This window comes from Bombina bombina, chromosome 10 (assembly GCF_027579735.1).
Source record: "Bombina bombina isolate aBomBom1 chromosome 10, aBomBom1.pri, whole genome shotgun sequence".
In the NCBI taxonomy this organism is placed as follows: Eukaryota; Metazoa; Chordata; class Amphibia; order Anura; family Bombinatoridae; genus Bombina; species Bombina bombina.
Window position 1 is genome coordinate 6,687,958 of NC_069508.1, and position 23,362 is coordinate 6,711,319.

General features: G+C 38.2%; 2 protein-coding genes across 2 annotated transcripts in view; one reads left to right on the forward strand and one right to left on the reverse strand.

The window, feature by feature from the left end:
• LOC128640875 (uncharacterized oxidoreductase ZK1290.5) overlaps positions 1–2,174 on the reverse strand; it is a gene marked incomplete at its 3' end in the record, with an annotated part of 22,726 nt that extends 20,552 nt beyond the window's left edge. Inside the window, 1 exon segment of the mRNA XM_053693325.1 lies at positions 2,031–2,174. Within this exon segment, the coding sequence (XP_053549300.1) occupies positions 2,031–2,097 (67 nt within the window).
• A 986-nt stretch (positions 2,175–3,160) lies between these two features.
• Positions 3,161–23,362, forward strand: part of DPH5 (diphthamide biosynthesis 5) — a 75,968-nt gene continuing 55,766 nt past the window's right edge. The window contains exon 1 of the mRNA XM_053693736.1: positions 3,161–3,728. Coding sequence (XP_053549711.1) covers positions 3,594–3,728 — 135 coding nt within the window. The 5' untranslated portion in view covers positions 3,161–3,593. The remainder of the gene's footprint in view (positions 3,729–23,362) is intronic.

A 23,362-nucleotide genomic window follows, 5' to 3' on the forward strand; every position in this document is an offset into this window, starting at 1 on the left:
GGGTAACCAGCAGATTACACTCAGTAGCAGCTGTGTAACTAGTCTGCTGATTGGGTCACCAGCAGGTTGCACTCAATAGCAGCTGTGTAACTAGTCTGCTTATTGGGTAACCAGCAGATTACACTCAGTAGCAGCTGTGTAACTAGTCTGCTGATTGGGTCACCAGCAGGTTGCACTCAATAGCAGCTGTGTAACTAGTCTGCTGATTGGGTCACCAGCAGGTTGCACTCAGTACCAGCTGTGTAACAAGTCTGCTGATTAGATCACCAGCAGGTTGCACTCAGTACCAGCTGTGTAACAAGTCTGCTGATTAGATCACTAGCAGGTTGCACTCAGTACCAGCTGTGTAACTAGTCTGCTAATTAGATCACCAGCAGGTTGCACTCAGTACCAGCTGTGTAAATAGTCTGCTAATTAGATCACCAGCAGGTTGCACTCAGTACCAGCTGTGTAACTAGTCTGCAAATTAGATCACTAGCAGGTTGCACTCAGTACCAGTTGTGTAACTAGTCTGCTAATTAGATCACCAGCAGATTATACTCAGTACCAGCTGTATAACTAGTATGCTGATTGGATCAGCAGGTTGCACTCAGTAGCAGCTGTGTAACTAGTCTGCTAATTAGATTACCACCAGATTATACTCAGTACCAGCTGTGTAACTAGTATGCTGATGATTGGATCACCAGCAGGTTACACTCAGTACCAGCTGTGTAACTAGTCTGCTAATTAGATTACCACCAGATTATACTCCGTACCAGCTGTGTAACTAGTATGCTGATTGGATGACCAGCAGGTTGCACTCAGTACCAGCTGTGTAACTAGTCTGCTGATTGGGTAACCAGCAGATTACACTCAGTAGCAGCTGTGTAACTAGTCTGCTGATTGGGTCACCAGCAGGTTGCACTCAGTACCAGCTGTGTAACTAGTCTGCTGATTTGGTCACCAGCAGGTTACACTCAGTACCAGCTGTGTAACTAGTCTGCTGATTAAATAACCAGCAGGTTTCACTCAGTACCAGCTGTGTAACTAGCATGGTGATTAGATCACCAGCAGGTTGCACTCCGTACCAGCTGTGTAACTAGTCTGCTAATTGGAGCAACAGGTTGCACTCAGTACCAGCTGTGTAACTAGTCTGCTGATTGGGTCACCAGCAGGTTACACTCAGTACCAGCTGTGTAACTAGTCTGCTGATTGGGTCACCAGCAGGTTACACTCAGTACCAGCTGTGTAACTAGTCTGCTGATTGGGTCACCAGCAGGTTACAGTCAGTACCAGCTGTGTAACTAGTCTGCTGATTGGGTCACCAGCAGGTTACACTCAGTACCAGCTGTGTAACTAGTCTGCTGATTGGGTCACCAGCAGGTTACACTCAGTACCAGCTGTGTAAAACACCTGTACTGATCAGAACACATAATTTATCACTATATTGGCTCTATAAACACAGAGATAAACACACACACAAGAGAGGAATAATAGTGTGCACTAACACATTACAGCATGTCATTTTTCCACGTTTATGTAGTTGCACAACATACACTGATCTGACTATTCCCACAGCCACAGCTATGAACGCCACAGGCACTTATGTGTGACGATTATCCTGCTGGACATAAAGCCAAAACCTGGACTATCCTAGTAAAATCAGGACAGTGTGTAATGTGTGATAGATACCCAGTACCCATATACATCCCATCACACTGGTATACACCCACAATGCATCTCTTTGGTTGGCAGGAACAATCTTCATCTGTAGATTAGAAAACACATTTGTATGGCAGCTGCAATAACCAGCCAATCAGGAGCTGTACAGCAGTATACTAGGGGAAAGCCAGGGTCTCGCATAAATACAATGTTAGAGAATATGACAGCTGGTAAGTGTTATAGACGGTAATCTCTTATTGTATTCTCAGGGCTCTCACTGGTCACACAATGTTAATGTTGCAAGTAATCAGACTGCATGACAAACTGTAGACTTCATGTCTAATTTTATGTGCACAGAATGCTTTAACTCGTGAGGGTCGCTCACTTACCCAGGCCAAGCAGGGGGATGTGCTGCCCACTGGCCAGTCTCACAGTGGGGTGTTGGGGTGTGCCCATACCTTGCCCGGGCACCTGGGGGCAAGTAAAACCCCTCTATCACCAACGCAGGAAGTTACTTTTGTGCCAGGAATAAAAATGGCGGCCGCGCGCTTCCGCTGCTGTACACAAGACGGAAGATGTGTATCCCAATTGCTTGTTGTTGCCAATAGTTAATATGGCGGCGTCACTAACTCAGAGGGAAATGTCGTTCGGAAAAAGTGTGTTGCCATCAGTTAATATGTCTGCCAGAGCCTCAGCAGTAGGCATTTGCCGCAGCCGTATACCGAGGGGTCCTGCAGCGTGGGGACAAGTATACAGCATCTCTAGGATCTGACACAGCCACAAACATTTAACGCTAAGTTTTACAATTGAGTGTGCGCCCCCTTAATGCCTGATACTGAGTGTGCCCCCTAGTGCCTGATACTGTGTGACCCCCTTAGTGCATGATTCTGAGTGTGCTCCCCCTTAGTGCCTGATACTGAGTGTGACCCCCTTAGTGCCTGATACTGAGTGTGACCCCCTTAATGCCTGATACTGAGTGTGACCCCCTTAGTGCCTGACACTGAGTGTGCCCCCTCTTAGTGCCTGACACTGAGTGTGCCCCCCCTTAGTGCCTGACACTGAGTGTGCCCCCCCTTAGTGCCTGACACTGAGTGTGCCCCCCCTTAGTGCCTGACACTGAGTGTGCCCCCCCTTAGTGCATGATACTGAGTGTGCCCCCCCTTAGTGCCTGACACTGAGTGTGCCCCCCCTTAGTGCCTGACACTGAGTGTGCCCCCCCTTAGTGCCTGACACTGAGTGTGCCCCCCCTTAGTGCCTGACACTGAGTGTGCCCCCCCTTAGTGCCTGACACTGAGTGTGCCCCCCCTTAGTGCCTGACACTGAGTGTGCCCCCCCTTAGTGCCTGACACTGAGTGTGCCCCCCCTTAGTGCATGATACTGAGTGTGCCCCCCCTTAGTGCCTGACACTGAGTGTGCCCCCCCTTAGTGCCTGACACTGAGTGTGCCCCCCCTTAGTGCCTGACACTGAGTGTGCCCCCCCCTTAGTGCCTGACACTGAGTGTGCCCCCCCTTAGTGCCTGACACTGAGTGTGCCCCCCCTTAGTGCCTGACACTGAGTGTGCCCCCCCTTAGTGCCTGACACTGAGTGTGCCCCCCCTTAGTGCCTGACACTGAGTGTGCCCCCCCTTAGTGCCTGACACTGAGTGTGCCCCCCCTTAGTGCATGATACTGAGTGTGCCCCCCCCTTAGTGCCTGATACTGAGTGTGCCCCCCCTTAGTGCCTGACACTGAGTGTGCCTTTTTAGGACATTACAATTTGTGCACACCCCTAGGTCCTATGAATGTACATCAATAGGTCATGAAGTAAGCACAACACTACACGCAGCCACTTCTAGGACGCGCATCTTGTGCAGGTTGTCTCCCAGCACAGGCAGTACACTGCATATTGTGCACAGTACACAGCGTGTATATTAGCCACATCACAAAAAACTTGTATTGACCAACCACAGAGAATGCTGTACCTGATTGGCTTAGGTCTTGGTGATGCCAAAGATGTGACCATGAGAGGCCTGGAGGTGATCAGAAGTTGCTCACGTGTGTACCTAGAAGCGTACACCTCCATACTGACTGTGGGAAAGGATGCTCTGGTATGTCAACTGACTGTACACCCCCATACACTGATCTGACTATACTGTACTAACTGTACACCCCACATACACTGATCTGACTATACTGTACTAACTGTACACCCCCATACACTGATCTGCCTATACTGTACTAACTGTACACCCCCATACACTGATCTGACTATACTGTACTAACTGTACACCCCCATACACTGATCTGACTATACTCTGCTAACTGTATAACCCCATACACTGATCTGACTATACTGTGCTAACTGTACACCCCATACACTGATCTGACTATACTGTACTAACTGTACACCCCACATACACTGATCTGACTATACTGTACTGACTGTATAACCCATACACTGATCTGACTATACTGTACTGACTGTACACCCCATACACTGATCTGACTATACTGTACTAACTGTACACCCCCATACACTGATCTGCCTATACTGTACTAACTGTACTCCCCATACACTGATCTGACTATACTGTACTAACTGTACACCCCCATACACTGATCTGACTATACTGTACTAACTGTACACCCCCATACACTGATCTGACTATACTGTACTGACTGTATAACCCATACACTGATCTGACTATACTGTACTGACTGTACACCCCATACACTGATCTGACTATACTGTACTAACTGTACACCCCCATACACTGATCTGACTATACTGTACTAACTGTACTCCCCATACACTGATCTGACTATACTGTACTAACTGTACACCCCACATACACTGATCTGACTATACTGTACTGACTGTACACCCCATACACTGATCTGACTATACTGTACTAACTGTACACCCCCATACACTGATCTGCCTATACTGTACTAACTGTACACCCCCATACACTGATCTGACTATACTGTACTAACTGTACACCCCCATACACTGATCTGACTATACTCTGCTAACTGTATAACCCCATACACTGATCTGACTATACTGTGCTAACTGTACACCCCATACACTGATCTGACTATACTGTGCTAACTGTATAACCCCATACACTGATCTGACTATACTGTGCTAACTGTACACCCCATACACTGATCTGACTATACTGTACTAACTGTACACCCCACATACACTGATCTGACTATACTGTACTGACTGTATAACCCATACACTGATCTGACTATACTGTACTGACTGTACACCCCATACACTGATCTGACTATACTGTACTAACTGTACTCCCCATACACTGATCTGACTATACTGTACTAACTGTACACCCCCATACACTGATCTGACTATACTGTACTAACTGTACACCCCCATACACTGATCTGACTATACTGTACTAACTGTACACCCCATACACTGATCTGACTATACTGTACTAACTGTACACCCCCATACACTGATCTGACTATACTGTACTAACTGTACACCCCACATACACTGATCTGACTATACTGTACTAACTGTACACCCCATACACTGATCTGACTATACTGTACTAACTGTACACCCCACATACACTGATCTGACTATACTGTACTGACTGTGCACCCCATACACTGATCTGACTATACTGTACTAACTGTACACCCCATACACTGATCTGACTATACTGTACTAACTGTACACCCCATACACTGATCTGACTATACTGTACTAACTGTACACCCCCATACACTGATCTGACTATACTGTACTAACTGTACACCCCCATACACTGATCTGACTATACTGTACTAACTGTACACCCCCATACACTGATCTGACTATACTGTACTAACTGTACACCCCACATACACTGATCTGACTATACTGTACTAACTGTACACCCCCATACACTGATCTGACTATACTGTACTAACTGTACACCCCCATACACTGATCTGACTATACTGTACTAACTGTACACCCCCATACACTGATCTGACTATACTGTACTAACTGTACACCCCCATACACTGATCTGACTATACTGTACTAACTGTACACCCCCATACACTCATTTGACTATACTGTACTAACTGTACACCCCCATACACTCATTTGACTAATGGTAACATACTGTAGGAAGAAAAAAACCCCACCTAGGTTATAATTACTTGATTTTATTGTGGGCTGTGACCAGTGTTAATTTCGTCGACTAAAACTAGACTAAAATGACTATAAAACTAAAAAAATTCTGATGACTAAAATACGACTAAAACTAAACTGACATTTTAGTCAAAAGACTATGACTAAAACTAAATCAAAATTTGCTGACAAAAACATTTTATGCAAGGTGTTATAATCAATCCATATTCAATTACTGCTCTATTGTAAAATTTACGAAACTTAAATTTATTAAATTTTAAGATAAAGACATGTTATATACCACAACAGTTACATCTGTTAAATTTGTATTGCATGTTCAAACCTTAATACCATAAATAAAAACAGGTTAATAAACCTTTACTCCAGGAGTATATAATGAGTTTGGAAGTTTTAGAGCAGTGCTAATATCGTTGCCAAAACTTTTTCGAATCTGTGAACAATCAACTGATTCTTCCTATAGAGATAAGCATAACCCACAAGTATGGGTTTAAGTTATGCTGTGCCTGTGCTAGCTGCAGATACTTTTTGTTGTGTTGAGTTACTTGATACCTGTTTTAATAACAGAGAACTGTTAAAGTTTTTATATTGGGTAATATGTTCAATACAGCCAATACAGTTTTGGTTTTTTTATATTTTAAAGTTGCACTTCTGTTTGTTTATGAAACTTGGTTGTATTTAATTTTAAGTTTAATAAAGATGTTACATATCACAACGGCTAAATCTGTGTCTGTATTGCATGTTTAAACCGTAATACCATAAATATTAACAGGTGTTATGTTTACTCCTGGAGTATATAATCAGTTTGCAAATGATAGAGAAATGCTTAAATAATGAATAACACTTTAACTAAACCCCTTAGATTTTAGTCGACTAAAATTTACTGGAGATTCAGTCGACTAAAACGAAAACAATTCAGATGACTAAAATACGACTAAAACTAAAATGGCATTTTAGTCAAAAGACTAAAACTAAGACTAAATTGAAACTTGCCGTCAACATTAACACTGGCTGTGACTATAGTATTTGTCATTGGTTATTTGAAATTCAGCATATTGTTAAGCATGGACATGTGGGTAAAGTGCCTTTGTGACAGGAATCAAATCCGTTGTTGACCCTGTGATAAAGAGCTGTGCCCTATAGTTTGTTTAAATAAAGTATGTATCTCTAACACACAAAGCCCTGAATACCCCACTATACATAGTCCTATAGATATCCCAGCACATAAGCTTTGTATGATGTCTACTGAGTGAGTTATATAGATATCACAGCACATAAACTTTGTATGATGTCTACTGAGTGAGTTATATAGATATCACAGCACATAAGCTTTGTATGATGTCTACTGAGTGAGTTATATAGATATCACAGCATATAAGCTTTGTTTGATGTCTACTGAGTGAGTCCTATAGATATCCCAGCACAAAAGCTTTGTATAAAGTCTACTGAGTGAGTTATATAGATATCACAGCACATAAACTTTGTATGATGTCTACTGAGTGAGTTATATAGATATCCCAGAACATAAGCTTTGTATAAAGTCTACTGAGTGAGTCCTATAGATATCACAGCACATAAGCTTTGTATAAAGTCTACTGAGTGAGTCCTATAGATATCACAGCACATACGCTTTGTATAAAGTCTACTGAGTGAGTCCTATAGATATCACAGCACATAAGCTTTGTATGATGTCTACTGAGTGAGTTATATAGATATCACAGCACATAAGCTTTGTATAAAGTCTACTGAGTGAGTCCTATAGATATCACAGCACATATGCTTTGTATAAAGTCTACTGAGTGAGTTATATAGATATCACAGCACATAAGCTTTGTAAAAAGTCTACTGAGTGAGTCCTATAGATATCACAGCACATATGCTTTGTATAAAGTCTACTGAGTGAGTTATATAGATATCACAGCACATAAGCTTTGTATAAAGTCTACTGAGTGAGTCCTATAGATATCACAGCACATAAGCTTTGTATAAAGTCTACTGAGTGAGTCCTATAGATATCACAGCACATAAACTTTGTATGATGTCTACTGAGTGAGTTATATAGATATCACAGCACATAAGCTTTGTATAAAGTCTACTGAGTGAGTCCTATAGATATCACAGCACATAAGCTTTGTATAAAGTCTACTGAGTGAGTTATATAGAAATCACAGCACATAAGCTTTGTATAAAGTCTACTGAGTGAGTTATATAGATATCACAGCACATAAGCTTTGTATGATGTCTACTGAGTGAGTTATATAGATATCACAGCACATAAGCTCTGTATAAAGTCTACTGAGTGAGTTATATAGATATCACAGCACATAAGCTTTGTATAAAGTCTACTGAGTGAGTCCTATAGATATCACAGCACATAAGCTTTGTATAAAGTCTACTGAGTGAGTGCTATAGATATCACAGCACATAAGCTTTGTATAAAGTCTACTGAGTGAGTCCTATAGATATAACAGCACATACGCTTTGTATAAAGTCTACTGAGTGAGTTATATAGATATCACAGCACATAAGCTTTGTATGATGTCTACTGAGTGAGTTATATAGATATCACAGCACATAAACTTTGTATAAAGTCTACTGAGTGAGTCCTATAGATATCACAGCACATAAGCTTTGTATGATGTCTACTGAGTGAGTTATATAGATATCACAGCACATAAACTTTGTATAAAGTCTACTGAGTGAGTCCTATAGATATCACAGCACATAAGCTTAGTATAAAGTCTACTGAGTGAGTCCTATAGATATCACAGCACATAAGCTTTGTATAAAGTCTACGGAGTGAGTCCTATAGATATCACAGCACATAAGCTTTGTATAAAGTCTACTGAGTGAGTCCTATAGATATCACAGCACATAAGCTTTGTATAAAGTCTACTGAGTGAGTCCTATAGATATCACAGCACATAAGCTTTGTATAAAGTCTTCTGAGTGAGTCCTATAGATATCACAGCACATAAGCTTTGTATAAAGTCTACGGAGTGAGTCCTATAGATATCACAGCACATAAGCTTTGTATAAAGTCTACTGAGTGAGTCCTATAGATATCACAGCACATAAGCTTTGTATAAAGTCTACTGAGTGAGTCCTATAGATATCACAGCACATAAGCTTTGTGTAAAGTCTACGGAGTGAGTCCTATAGATATCACAGCACATATGCTTTGTATAAAGTCTACTGAGTGAGTCCTATAGATATCACAGCACATAAGCTTTGTATAAAGTCTACTGAGTGAGTTATATAGATATCACAGTACATAAGCTTTGTATGATGTCTACTGAGTGAGTCCTATAGAAATCACAGCACATAAGCTTTGTATAAAGTCTACTGATTGAGTCCTATAGATATCACAGCACATAAGCTTTGTATAAAGTCTACTGAGTGAGTCCTATAGATATCACAGCACATAAGCTTTGTATGATGTCTACTGAGTGAGTCCTATAGATATCACAGCACATAAGCTTTGTATAAAGTCTACTGAGTGAGTCCTATAGATATCACAGCACATAAGCTTTGTATAAAGTCTACTGAGTGAGTCCTATAGATATCACAGCACATAAGCTTTGTATGATGTCTACTGAGTGAGTCCTATAGATATCACAGCACATAAGCTTTGTATAAAGTCTACTGAGTGAGTCCTATAGATATCACAGCACATAAGCTTTGTATGATGTCTACTGAGTGAGTCCTATAGATATCACAGCACATAAGCTTTGTATAAAGTCTACTGAGTGAGTCCTATAGATATCCCAGCACAAAAGCTTTGTATAAAGTCTACTGAGTGAGTCCTATAGATATCACAGCACATAAGCTTTGTATAAAGTCTACTGAGTGAGTCCTATAGATATCACAGCACATAAGCTTTGTATAAAGTCTACTGAGTGAGTCCTATAGATATCACAGCACATAAGCTTTGTATGATGTCTACTGAGTGAGTCCTATAGATATCACAGCACATAAGCTTTGTATGATGCCTACTGAGTGAGTTATATAGATATCACAGCATTTAAGCTTTGTATGATGTCTACTGAGTGAGTTCTTTAGATATCACAGCACATAAGCTTTGTATGATGTCTACTGAGTGAGTCCTATAGATATCACAGCACATAAGCTTTGTATAAAGTCTACTGAGTTCTTTAGATATCACAGCATATAAGCTTTGTATGATGTCTACTGAGTGAGTTCTATAGATATCACAGCACATAAGCTTTGTATAAAGTCTACTGAGTGAGTTATATAGATATCACAGCACATAAGCTTTGTATAAAGTCTACTGAGTGAGTCCTATAGAAATCACAGCACATAAACTTTGTATAAAGTCTACTGAGTGAGTCCTATAGATATCACAGCACATAAGCTTTGTAAAAAGTCTACTGAGTGAGTCCTATAGATATCACAGCACATAAGCTTTGTATAAAGTCTACTGAGTGAGTCCTATAGATATCACAGCACATAAGCTTTGTATAAAGTCTACTGAGTGAGTCCTATAGATATCACAGCACATAAGCTTTGTTTAAAGTCTACTGAGTGAGTCCTATAGATATCACAGCATATAAGCTTTGTATAAAGTCTACTGAGTGAGTTCTTTAGATATCACAGCATATAAGCTTTGTATAAAGTCTACTGAGTGAGTTCTTTAGATATCACAGCATATAAGCTTTGTATGATGTCTACTGAGTGAGTTATATAGATATCACAGCATATAAGCTTTGTATGATATCTACTGAGTGAGTTCTTTAGATATCACAGCATATAAGCTTTGTATGATGTCTACTGAGTGAGTTATATAGATATCACAGCATATAAGCTTTGTATGATATCTACTGAGTGAGTTCTTTAGATATCACAGCATATAAGCTTTGTATAAAGTCTACTGAGTGAGTTCTTTAGATATCACAGCACATAAGCTTTGTATGATGTCTACTGAGTGAGTTATATAGATATCACAGCACATAAGCTTTGTATAAAGTCTACTGAGTGAGTCCTATGTAGATATCACAGCACATAAGCTTTGTATAAAGTCTACTGAGTGAGTCCTATAGATATCACAGCACATAAGCTTTGTATAAAGTCTACTGAGTAAGTCCTATAGATATCACAGCACATAAGCTTTGTTTAAAGTCTACTGAGTGAGTCCTATAGATATCACAGCACATAAGCTTTGTATAAAGTCTACTGAGTGAGTTCTTTAGATATCACAGCATATAAGCTTTGTATGATGTCTACTGAGTGAGTTATATAGATATCACAGCATATAAGCTTTGTATGATATCTACTGAGTGAGTTCTTTAGATATCACAGCATATAAGCTTTGTATAAAGTCTACTGAGTGAGTTCTTTAGATATCACAGCACATAAGCTTTGTATGATGTCTACTGAGTGAGTTATATAGATATCACAGCATATAAGCTTTGTATGATGTCTACTGAGTGAGTCCTATAGATATCACAGCACATAAGCTTTGTTTAAAGTCTACTGAGTGAGTTATATAGATATCACAGTACATAAGCTTTGTATAAAGTCTACTGAGTGAGTCCTATAGATATCACAGCACATAAGCTTTGTATAAAGTCTGAGTGAGTCCTATAGATATTACAGTACATAAGCTTTGTATAAAGTCTACTGAGTGAGTCCTATAGATATCACAGCGCATAAGCTTTGTATGATGTCTACTGAGTGAGTTATATAGATATCACAGCACATAAGCTTTGTATAAAGTCTACTGAGTGAGTCCTATAGATATCACAGCACATAAGCTTTGTATAAAGTCTACTGAGTGAGTCCTATAGATATCACAGTACATAAGCTTTGTATAAAGTCTACTGAGTGAGTCCTATAGATATCACAGCACATAAGCTTTGTATAAAGTCTACTGAGTGAGTTATATAGATATCACAGCACATAAGCTTTGTGTAAAGTCTACTGAGTGAGTTATATAGATATCACAGCACATAAGCTTTGTATAAAGTCTACTGAGTGAGTCCTATAGATATCACAGCACATAAGCTTTGTATAAAGTCTACTGAGTGAGTCCTATAGATATCACAGCACATAAGCTTTGTATGATGTCTACTGAGTGAGTCCTATAGATATCACAGCACATAAGCTTTGTATGATGCCTACTGAGTGAGTTATATAGATATCACAGCATATAAGCTTTGTATGATGTCTACTGAGTGAGTTCTTTAGATATCACAGCATATAAGCTTTGTATGATGTCTACTGAGTGAGTCCTATAGATATCACAGCACATAAGCTTTGTATAAAGTCTACTGAGTGAGTTCTTTAGATATCACAGCATATACGCTTTGTATTATGTCTACTGAGTGAGTCCTATAGATTTCACAGCACATAAGCTTTGTATAAAGTCTACTGAGTGAGTTATATAGATATCACAGCACATAAGCTTTGTATAAAGTCTACTGAGTGAGTCCTATAGAAATCACAGCACATAAGCTTTGTATAAAGTCTACTGAGTGAGTCCTATAGATATCACAGCACATAAGCTTTGTAAAAAGTCTACTGAGTGAGTCCTATATAGATATCACAGCACATAAGCTTTGTATAAAGTCTACTGAGTGAGTCCTATAGATATCACAGCACATAAGCTTTGTATAAAGTCTACTGAGTGAGTCCTATAGATATCACAGCACATAAGCTTTGTTTAAAGTCTACTGAGTGAGTCCTATAGATATCACAGCATATAAGCTTTGTATAAAGTCTACTGAGTGAGTTCTTTAGATATCACAGCATATAAGCTTTGTATAAAGTCTACTGAGTGAGTTCTTTAGATATCACAGCATATAAGCTTTGTATGATGTCTACTGAGTGAGTTATATAGATATCACAGCATATAAGCTTTGTATGATGTCTACTGAGTGAGTTCTTTAGATATCACAGCATATAAGCTTTGTATAAAGTCTACTGAGTGAGTTCTTTAGATATCACAGCACATAAGCTTTGTATGATGTCTACTGAGTGAGTTATATAGATATCACAGCATATAAGCTTTGTATGATGTCTACTGAGTGAGTTCTTTAGATATCACAGCATATAAGCTTTGTATAAAGTCTACTGAGTGAGTTATATAGATATCACAGTACATAAGCTTTGTATAAAGTCTACTGAGTGAGTTATATAGATATCACAGCACATAAGCTTTGTATAAAGTCTACTGAGTGAGTCCTATAGATATCACAGCACATAAGCTTTGTATGATGTCTACTGAGTGAGTCCTATAGATATCACAGCACATAAGCTTTGTATGATGCCTACTGAGTGAGTTATATAGATATCACAGCATATAAGCTTTGTATGATGTCTACTGAGTGAGTTCTTTATATATCACAGCATATAAGCTTTGTATGATGTCTACTGAGTGAGTCCTATAGATATCACAGCACATAAGCTTTGTATAAAGTCTACTGAGTGAGTCCTATAGATATCACAGCACATAAGCTTTGTATGATGTCTACTGAGTGAGTCCTATAGATATCACAGCACATAAGCTTTGTATAAAGTCTACTGAGTGAGTCCTATAGATATCACAGCACATAAGCTTTGTATGATGTCTACTGAGTGAGTCCTATAGATATCACAGCACATAAGCTTTGTATAAAGTCTACTGAGTGAGTCCTATAGATATCACAGCACATAAGCTTTGTATGATGTAACACATAAGGAATGTAACAAAGCATGCAAAAAAGCAATCAAATTAGCCAAAATTGAAAATGAAAAATTAATTGCCAAGGATTCTAAGTCTAACCCTAAAAGGTTCTTTAAGTACATAAATAGCAAAAAATCTAAGAAGGATAATATAGGTACATTAAAATGTGTGGAGGGTAGCATGATAAATAATGACAGGGAGAAGGCTGAGGTACTAAACCAGTTTTTTTCTTCAGTATACACAAGAGAGGAACCATTGAATGATACTTTGGAACAGAATAGAACATGCCAGTCCATACCACTAACTGGGTTTTGTTTAGAGGATATCAGGAAAAAACTAAAAAATATTAAGGTAAATAAAACTCCAGGCCCAGATGGAATACACCCAAGGGTGTTAAGTGAACTTAGCACTGTTATAGACAAACCTTTACTCTTAATTTTTCAAGACTCATTATCCTCAGGCATGGTACCCCAGGATTGGCGTAAAGCTGATGTGGTGCCACTCTTCAAAAAGGGAAGCAGGGATGATCCAGGAAGCTATAGACCAGTTAGTCTGACATCAATAGTGGGGAAGATATTTGAAGGGATTATAAGGGATTATATTGATGAGCATATTTGTGTAAACAAGATTATGAGTTCTAATCAGCATGGCTTTAGGAGAAATAGATCATGTCAAACTAATCTAATTAGATTCTACGAGGAAGTAAGTAAAAATATAGATAAAGGGGAATCAGTTGATGTGATATACTTAGATTTTGCAAAGGCATTTGATACAGTGCCACATGAGAGATTAATGCACAAAATTAAGGGACTGGGAATAGCTGAAAATGTTAGCTCATGGATAAATAACTGGATAAAAGATAGGGAGTAACGAGTAGTAGTAAATGGATCATACTCAGATTGGACAAAGGTGATCAGTGGCGTCCCCCAGGGATCAGTACTGGGCCCTGTTCTTTTTAATATTTTTATAAATGACTTGGAGCAAGGATTAAATAGCGACATCTCTATTTTTGCAGATGATACTAAGTTAAGTAAGGTCATTAGGTCAGAGCAGGACGAACTCTCTTTACAAAGGGATTTGCTAAAATTAGAAGTATGGGCAAGTGAATGGAAAATGAGATTTAATATGGAAAAATGTAAGGTTCTACATTTTGGAAGTAAAAATAAGCAGGCTACGTATTTTTTAAATAGGACAAGACTTAGCCAAACACAGGAGGAAAGGGATTTGGGAGTAGTAATAGATAACAAGCTAAAGATGAGTGCACAATGCAGGGCAGCGGCTTCAAAGGCTAATAAGATACTAGCATGTATTAAAAGAGGCATTGATTCAAGGGAGGAAAGCATAATTCTGTCATTATATAAAGCCCTGGTAAGACCTCACCTTGAGTTTGGAGTGCAGTTCTGGGGACCGATTGCTAAAAAAGATATTGCAGAACTAGAAAAAGTTCAGAGAAGGGCCACAAAGCTAATAAGGGGATTGGAGAAATTAACCTATGAGGAGAGGCTAGCCAAACTGGGTCTGTTCTCTTTAGAAAAAAGGCGCTTGAGAGGTGACACGATTACTTTATATAAATATATTCAAGGCCCATATACAGAGATGGCAGAAGCTCTTTTTATTCCAAGAAAATTGTTTCTGACAAGAGGTCATAATTTAAGGTTGGAGGAAAGGAGATTTAATCTCCTGCAACGGAAACGTTTTTTCACTGTAAGAACAATAAAATTGTGGAACTCATTACCAAAGGAGGTAGTGAATGCCAATACCATAGATTCATTTAAAAATAGTCTGGATAAATTTCTGTATATAAACAAAATTCATGGATATGATTGCTAGTATTAAATGGGTCACATTTTAATGGGGTTATTTAAGCTTAACTGGAGCTTTTTGTAAGTATTTTAGATTTGTATAGGTTGAACTCAATGGACTTCAGTCTTTTTTCAACCTTATCTACTATGTTACTATGTTACTGAGTGAGTCCTATAGATATCACAGCACATAAGCTTTGTATAAAGTCTACTGAGTGAGTCCTATAGATATCACAGCACATAAGCTTTGTATAAAGTCTACTGAGTGAGTCCTATAGATATCACAGCACATAAGCTTTGTATGATGTCTACTGAGTGAGTCCTATATATATCACAGCACATAAGCTTTGTATAAAGTCTACTGAGTGAGTTCTTTAGATATCACAGCATATAAGCTTTGTATGATGTCTACTGAGTGAGTTATATAGATATCACAGCATATAAGCTTTGTATGATGTCTACTGAGTGAGTTCTTTAGATATCACAGCATATAAGCTTTGTATAAAGTCTACTGCGTGAGTTCTTTAGATATCACAGCACATAAGCTTTGTATGATGTCTACTGAGTGAGTTATATAGATATCACAGCATATAAGCTTTGTATGATGTCTACTGAGTGAGTTCTTTAGATATCACAGCATATAAGCTTTGTATAAAGTCTACTGAGTGAGTCCTATAGATATCACAGCACATAAGCTTTGTATGATGCCTACTGAGTGAGTCCTATAGATATCACAGCATATAAGCTTTGTATGATGTCTACTGAGTGAGTCCTATAGATATCACAGCACATAAGCTTTGTATAAAGTCTGAGTGAGTCCTATAGATATCACAGCACATAAGCTTTGTATGATGTCTGCTGAGTGAGTCCTATAGATATCACAGCACATAAGCTTTGTATAAAGTCTACTGAGTGAGTTCTTTAGATATCACAGCATATAAGCTTTGTATGATGTCTGCTGAGTGAGTTATATAGATATCACAGCATATAAGCTTTGTATGATGTCTACTGAGTGAGTTCTTTAGATATCACAGCATATAAGCTTTGTATGATGTCTACTGAGTGAGTTCTTTAGATATCACAGCATATAAGCTTTGTATGATGTCTACTGAGTGAGTTCTTTAGATATCACAGCATATAAGCTTTGTATAAAGTCTACTGAGTGAGTTCTTTAGATATCACAGCATATAAGCTTTGTATGATGTCTACTGAGTGAGTCCTATAGATATCACAGCACATAAACTTTGTATGATGTCTACTGAGTGAGTCCTATAGATATCACAGCACATAAGCTTTGTATAAAGTCTACTGAGTGAGTCCTATAGATATCACAGCACATAAGCTTTGTATAAAGTCTACTGAGTGAGTTCTTTAGATATCACAGCATATAAGCTTTGTATGATGTCTACTGAGTGAGTTATATAGATATCACAGCATATAAGCTTTGTATGATGTCTACTGAGTGAGTCCTATATAGATATCACAGCACATAAGCTTTGTATGATGTCTACTGAGTGAGTTCTTTAGATTGTTTAGAGATTGTTGCGTATTTAAATTTTCGTGCAAAAAAGATCAAAGCTAGAGATGTTGCACACGAGGACTTCCGGTGGGGGCGGAGCCGTTAGACACGCTGTTCGGCTCCCGGCGCTCTGGAGAAAGGAGCTAGGAAATCTCCCCCAGCAAAGGTTCCTGCGCTATCCGGAATATCTGGGTCCGGTTGCAGGTGGTCAGACGAGGTCTACGTCTGTGTTGAGGAAGCCCTGTATTGGCGGTAAAGCCTGGCGGTGTACACCGCAACCTATCGCAGAAGAAACCGGCAGATTGGAGGAGGAGGACAGTAAAGTCGGGTAAGAGAGATATTACCCGTGAAGTGGTGGGCCCTAGTGTCTGGAGTAACCGCTGGTAGGAGGGGGGCAGTCTGCCTGCAGAGAGATCTGTGGGGAGCGCTTCCTCCTCGCGGTGAAGAGCGGCATATTGATACGGCCTGACCGTTTGAAAGCAATCCCGTCCTCACCCCTCTAAGGTTTCCCAAGCGAACTGCCAAATGTTTATGTGAACTTAGTGAAATATATCTGGCGTGCAGGCATAACTCATTTATACTGGGTATTTTGGCTCCTGGAAGCTGAAGATTTACAGAAAGTTTATGATGCTAATGGCTCTCCTAAGGGGCTGAATGGATGCAAGCTAGGGAGAATTGGTATTGCTTTTTTTTTTTTCTTAATCTGGTGAATCTGTACTACTCCCTTTCTGGTTTGTCTATTCCCCTTTGGATGACTTTGGGGTAATACAAGATTGAAGTGCTCCCTAAGAAAAATAAGGAGCATTGTTGCAACAGATACCGAAGTATAGCAGAGTTGACTACAGCTGACTGTATTTGGAACTGCCACAATTATTCCATAAAGAGGAACTCTGTTCTAAAAATATATGGAGCAACAGGATAGTGATTGCTGGCTACCCTGAAGAAGGTGTTTTTCATTTTCCAGAACTATCTGTATACTAACTGGCGGCCTATAGTGAGCTAGAGATTAGGCCTGTGTAATTGGGCCTTTTTTTCTTTTTTTTATGTTTTATATTATATGTGCTGTGGATGGTATATCTATTGCCTGCTTAACAGTCTGTTTTTGCCCTGTTCTATTGATTGGTCCCTAATTATTTAGGAGAAAAGAGGAGAAGAGGAAAAGAGGGAAATAGTTTGTTAAGTAACTGTTTAATTTCAGCTAAACAAATGGATCCGCTTTTATGCTGATATAGATTTGTATATGCAATTCTTTGCTGCTTTTTCTTTTTTTTTCCTTTTTTCTTTTTCTATGAGTATAAGTTTATTGATTGCATTGAGAAATGATATAACATACTGCTAAAAACATGTTGGTTAAATTATGCGTGTTTAAAGGATATAACCCTGATTAATTGCTATCTACATATTGCCATTTACTGTTCTACATAGGTGTCCGCTCCCCATAACTATAAATTATACAAGATAATAGGCCGTAATAACACTAATTATTTTAAGTACTCACTTATAGTTTAAAAATAGTCACTTAGAAGAAAAAAAAACAACAAAAAAAAAAAAAAAAAAAAAAAAAAAAAACCACATACATCACTAACTTAAGTTGAAGTTTTAGTTTTCTCTTTTTTGGGACGCTAGGTCCCCTTGGATTTGTTCACATTTTTTGTTTTATTTTTTACACTCACTAACAGCAATCACAGGGTATATGGAAAAATATATGATACACATGAAACAGAGTCCCCCCATAATGCCACCCAAAAGTAAGGATAGAAAGGTTAGGAGTGCAGATACCTCATTGGACCCCGTATCAGAGGTGGGTATATCCCATTTAGACATAGGTAGTTTAGTATCTCAATTAACTGATGTATTTACTCCTCAATTCGATATTATTAAAAAAGAGCTTAGCAGTATTTCTACAGACATTATTTCTTTATCAAATGAGGTCAAACAATTTGCCTCAAGGATATCAGAAGCGGAAAATAGGATCTCTGACTTGGAGGACCAGGTTAATGCCCAAGACAAAGTAATCCAAGATCATGATTGCAAGATTTCTGGCTTACAATTCCGTCTGGAGGATCTTGAGGATCGCTCCAGACGGAATAATATTAGAATCGTTGGTCTCCCTGAGTCCCCTGAGTACGAGGATCTTATGAAAGTTACTTCGCACTTATTGCCCAAAGCATTAGGTTTCCCTGATCAACAGCTCCCCCTAGAGGTAGAAAGAGCCCATAGGGTGGGACCCAGCAGAACAAATATGGCTAGGGGTAATAGAAGCAGAATGTGTATTTTTAAGCTGCTTAGATTTCAGGATAAAGTAAATCTGTTAAAAGCATATAGAAAGATGGGGGAATTTGTGTTTGAAAAAAATAAGTTACTAATGTTCCAAGATTTCTCAATAGAAACATCCACCAAAAGAAAACAGATGATCCCGTTATGTACCAAGATTATTGACAAAGGGTTTAAAGCCTGGGTTGTGTACCCCGCAAAAATTATGATAGAAGAGAATGGGGTTAGACGAATTCTTAATAATCCCCAAGAGGCCCACGAATTTATGAGCACCCTGTAGTATATTAGGGAAACTAATTTTTTTCCAGAAGGGATAAATTGTGTTTAGTACGATTAATGCGCTATGTGCTTGGTTATGTTTCCTTTTCTTTTTCCTTTGCTTTTGTTATCATGATTATAGATATGTTTTGTTTCGATGCAGTCTGCATTTATGATGTTAAAAGGAAACAAGATTCTACATTTGTACTGTTTACTTATTGTTTTAAGATTGAATATTTCGCAGGTACACTATACTGGCTTAGATGCTGGTATAAGAGGGGCAGTTTTCTTTTATTTAGGGTTTTTTTTTTTTTTTTTTTTTTTCTTCTCTCCTCCTCTCGTCTTCCCTCTCCCCTTCTCCCCCCACCTCTGGGTATACAGTGAATTTGGACTTCAGTTTAAAGGTGTTTGATAATATACTGGGTTTATTTAATATTGAATGACAACCAGGATTAATATACTCTCCTGGAATGTAGGTGGCATTACCTCCCCAAAAAAAACGTAAATTGATTATTAAACATCTGGCGAAATTTAATCCCGATATTGTGATGTTGCAGGAAACACATTTAAATTTAGCAGAAGCTATGAAATTAAAGTGCAAATGGGTAGGTGAATGTGTTCCCGCTCCAGGAGTTAAAAGAAAATCAGGAGTAGCTATTTTGCTACATAGAAATTTAGATTATAATATTGTGAAGAAGGAGGCCGATCCAGAAGGGAGATATCTGATACTACATATTCAGATTAATAAATGTAATTTTGTCATTTGCAACATATATGGCCCTAATTCTTTCTCCCCTGTTTTTTGGGAAAATATTAGAAGTAAATTGTTCCTATTATCAGCAGCCAATTTAGTTTTAGGGGGGGATTTTAATATGACGATGTGCCCTATATTAGATAGATTATCTTCAAAAAATTTACGTGAAAATAATAAAATAGCGAAATACTTCAAGTCTTTTTGCCAGGAATTAAAATTAATTGATATATGGAGATTCAAAAATCCAGAACTACGTAGTTTTTCTTGTGAGTCTAAATCCCACATGACATTCTCAAGAATAGATATGTTTTTAATTTCGAAACCACTCGCTTTATGTAGATCAGAAGCAAATATATATGATATTGTTATTTCTGACCATGCGGTAATCTCGTTCACATTGGTGGCGATTTCCCCCCCTAAGACTCAGAATATGTCCTTTTTTTTCCCTCGATTTTTGACAAACAGTCCTAGGTTCAGCAATTGGTTGAAACAGAAGTGGAAGGACTATGTCACCTTTAATATAGGACAATTTAGTAAACCAGAGATATTTTGGGAGGCAGCGAAAGCTGTATTAAGGGGGGAAATTAAACTCTATTTATCTACTTGGAAGAAGAAAAAACTGGAGCAGGAACTGCAATTAACAGCACAAGTTAGAAATTCCCTTAGAAAATTTTATATTGACAAGACAAGGGACAATTGGGATAGATATTGTAAATTGAAAAGGGAAAGAGATATCTTTCTTAAACAAAGATCACAGGAAGAGGAACTAAAAATTAATTATCAATTTAGAGGACATTATGGGAACTCAGCCAAATTTCTGGCTAGAGTAGTGAAGGTGAGAAAAAACAAGAATCTCATATCGGCTATTAAAATAGATAACATAAAGTACTCTAATACAGAGGATATTAGTCAGATGTTTTTCAATGTGTTTCAACGGCTTTATTCGGAGACACAGGTTAATGTGGATAAAGCCTCAAATTTTTGGGCGAGTGTTAATCTCCCTAGTATCTCGGAGGAGAATTTATCAGAGCTTAACAGACCCATCTTAGAGGAGGAAGTTCTTGAGGCTATACAGTCAGCTAATCTTAATAAATCGCCAGGACCAGATGCTATCCCGATAGAGTTTTACAAAATTCTGAAGGAAGAAGTAAAATTATCTTTGGTGAATTTGTTTAATTACTATTTTTCTTCTAGTAATTTAATGTCTAATTATTTCTCTGCTGCACGTATATCTTTGATTTTGAAGAAAGGTAAGGATCCGGAAGATCCAGGGTCTTATAGGCCTATATCAGTACTTAATGCTGATTATAAGTTGCTAACTGCTATTATCTCTAATAGACTGGCCAAACTATTAGATGGGATCATACATCCAGATCAAACTGGATTTATGAAGGGCAGGAATTCCCTTAAGAATATACGTCAAGTCACTACATTCTTGGATTATGCATGGAATTTAGATCCTAAGAATGAACAATTTAAAAAGATTTCTGAAGCAGCTATTCTGACAGTAGATGCTGAGAAGGCCTTTGATGCAGTGAACTGGAAGTATTTATTCATAGCACTGGAGCGGTTTGGATTCAAGAATCAGTTTTTGGATTTTGTTAGAAATTTATATAAAAACCCGATTTCGTTTCTCTGCATCAATGGCCATTCTTCCCCATATATATCACTTAAAAGAGGGACAAGACAAGGATGTCCCCTTTCCCCATTGCTTTTTAATTTGGCATTGGAGCCATTTGCTATCTTATTGCGGGATAGGCTATCAGGGATTCAATTGGGATCCTGGAGGTTAAATACTCTCTTATATGCTGACGATTTGTTAATATTCCTGGATAACGCGCAATATTCTATCCCCATACTGTTACAACTGTTTAAAATCTTTTCCTCGTTTTCAGGATATAAAATTAATTTTGATAAGAGTGAACTTCTTTGGCTATATAAGAAAGGACCTAATTGGGGAGACCACCCTTTTAAAGTGGTCGAGTCCTTCCGGTATCTAGGTATTAATTTTCATAGAAACCCAACAAATTGGTATAAATTAAATTTTCCCCCGATATTACAAAAAATTAAAAATGATCTTGAAAATTGGTCCTCGCTCCCTATCTCATTGGCCGCGAGAATTAATTTGATTAAAACTATTATTTTTCCAAGAGTTCTATATTTTCTCCAAAATCTGCCGTTATTAATGACCAATAAAGATATCTGTAATGTACAATCTTGGCTATCTAAATTTATATGGGGTAATAAGAAACCCAGGATTAGTCTCAGTAGACTGATGCAAAACTGTGCTAGGGCAGGGCTTGCTTTACCAGATTTTAGGCTCTATAATTGGTCTTGTCTAGCCAAATTGGCCCTCGATTGGATTACAGGGGTAAATAAGTTTGTGTCTGTAGAGCTAGAATCATTTTTGATTTCCCCTTTCTCTTTGAAAGCTATTCTGCATTGCCCGGTACAAAAGTTACCCTTAAATCTTAGTAAATTAATTTCCTTTAAAAATGTCATTATAGCTTGGCATAAAATTTGTCGAATATTAAAAATTTCGCCATCTTTTTCGGAATTTCTTCCAATAATAGGTAACCCGGAATTTATCCCGGGTATTAATCAGAGAGTGTTTAGATTATGGGCTGAAGCAGGACTGATCTATGTCCACCAGTTATTTGATGATAATCAGTTGTTATCTTCAGAATTATTATTTCAAAGGTTTAATCTACATCGTTCGAGTTTATTTGCCTACTTTCAGTTACGGCATTATATATTTTCGCAAAAATGGAATACTGAATTTCTCAGGGATTGGTTAGATATTAAGAATATTATTCGACAATTTTCTTTGGGTCAATCCTCAATATCATTGATTTACGATATTCTTTTGGCTAGACAGGGTGAATTATGCATAGACAAATTATATAATTATTGGAAGAAATACCTGCCGGAAGTTGAGGAGTATAGGATAGAGCGAAGCTTCCTAGAATTAGGAAAATTACAAGTCTCTACACCATGGAAAGAAGCGCATTTGAAATTAGTTAATAATTATTATCTTTCCCCAGATAAAATGGCCAGATTTTATCCTTCCCAGAGTTATGCTTGCACAAGGTGTTCTTTGGATAGGGCGGATATTCTCCATATGTTCTGGTCCTGTCCCAGGATCCAACAATATTGGCAAAAGATAAGATTCTGGTATAGTAAAATTTATAAAGATATGGCTCCATTTACTGCTGACGAGGTAGTTTTCCTAACTAACGTTAATCTACGCCCTAAACGAGTGATAAAGATATTT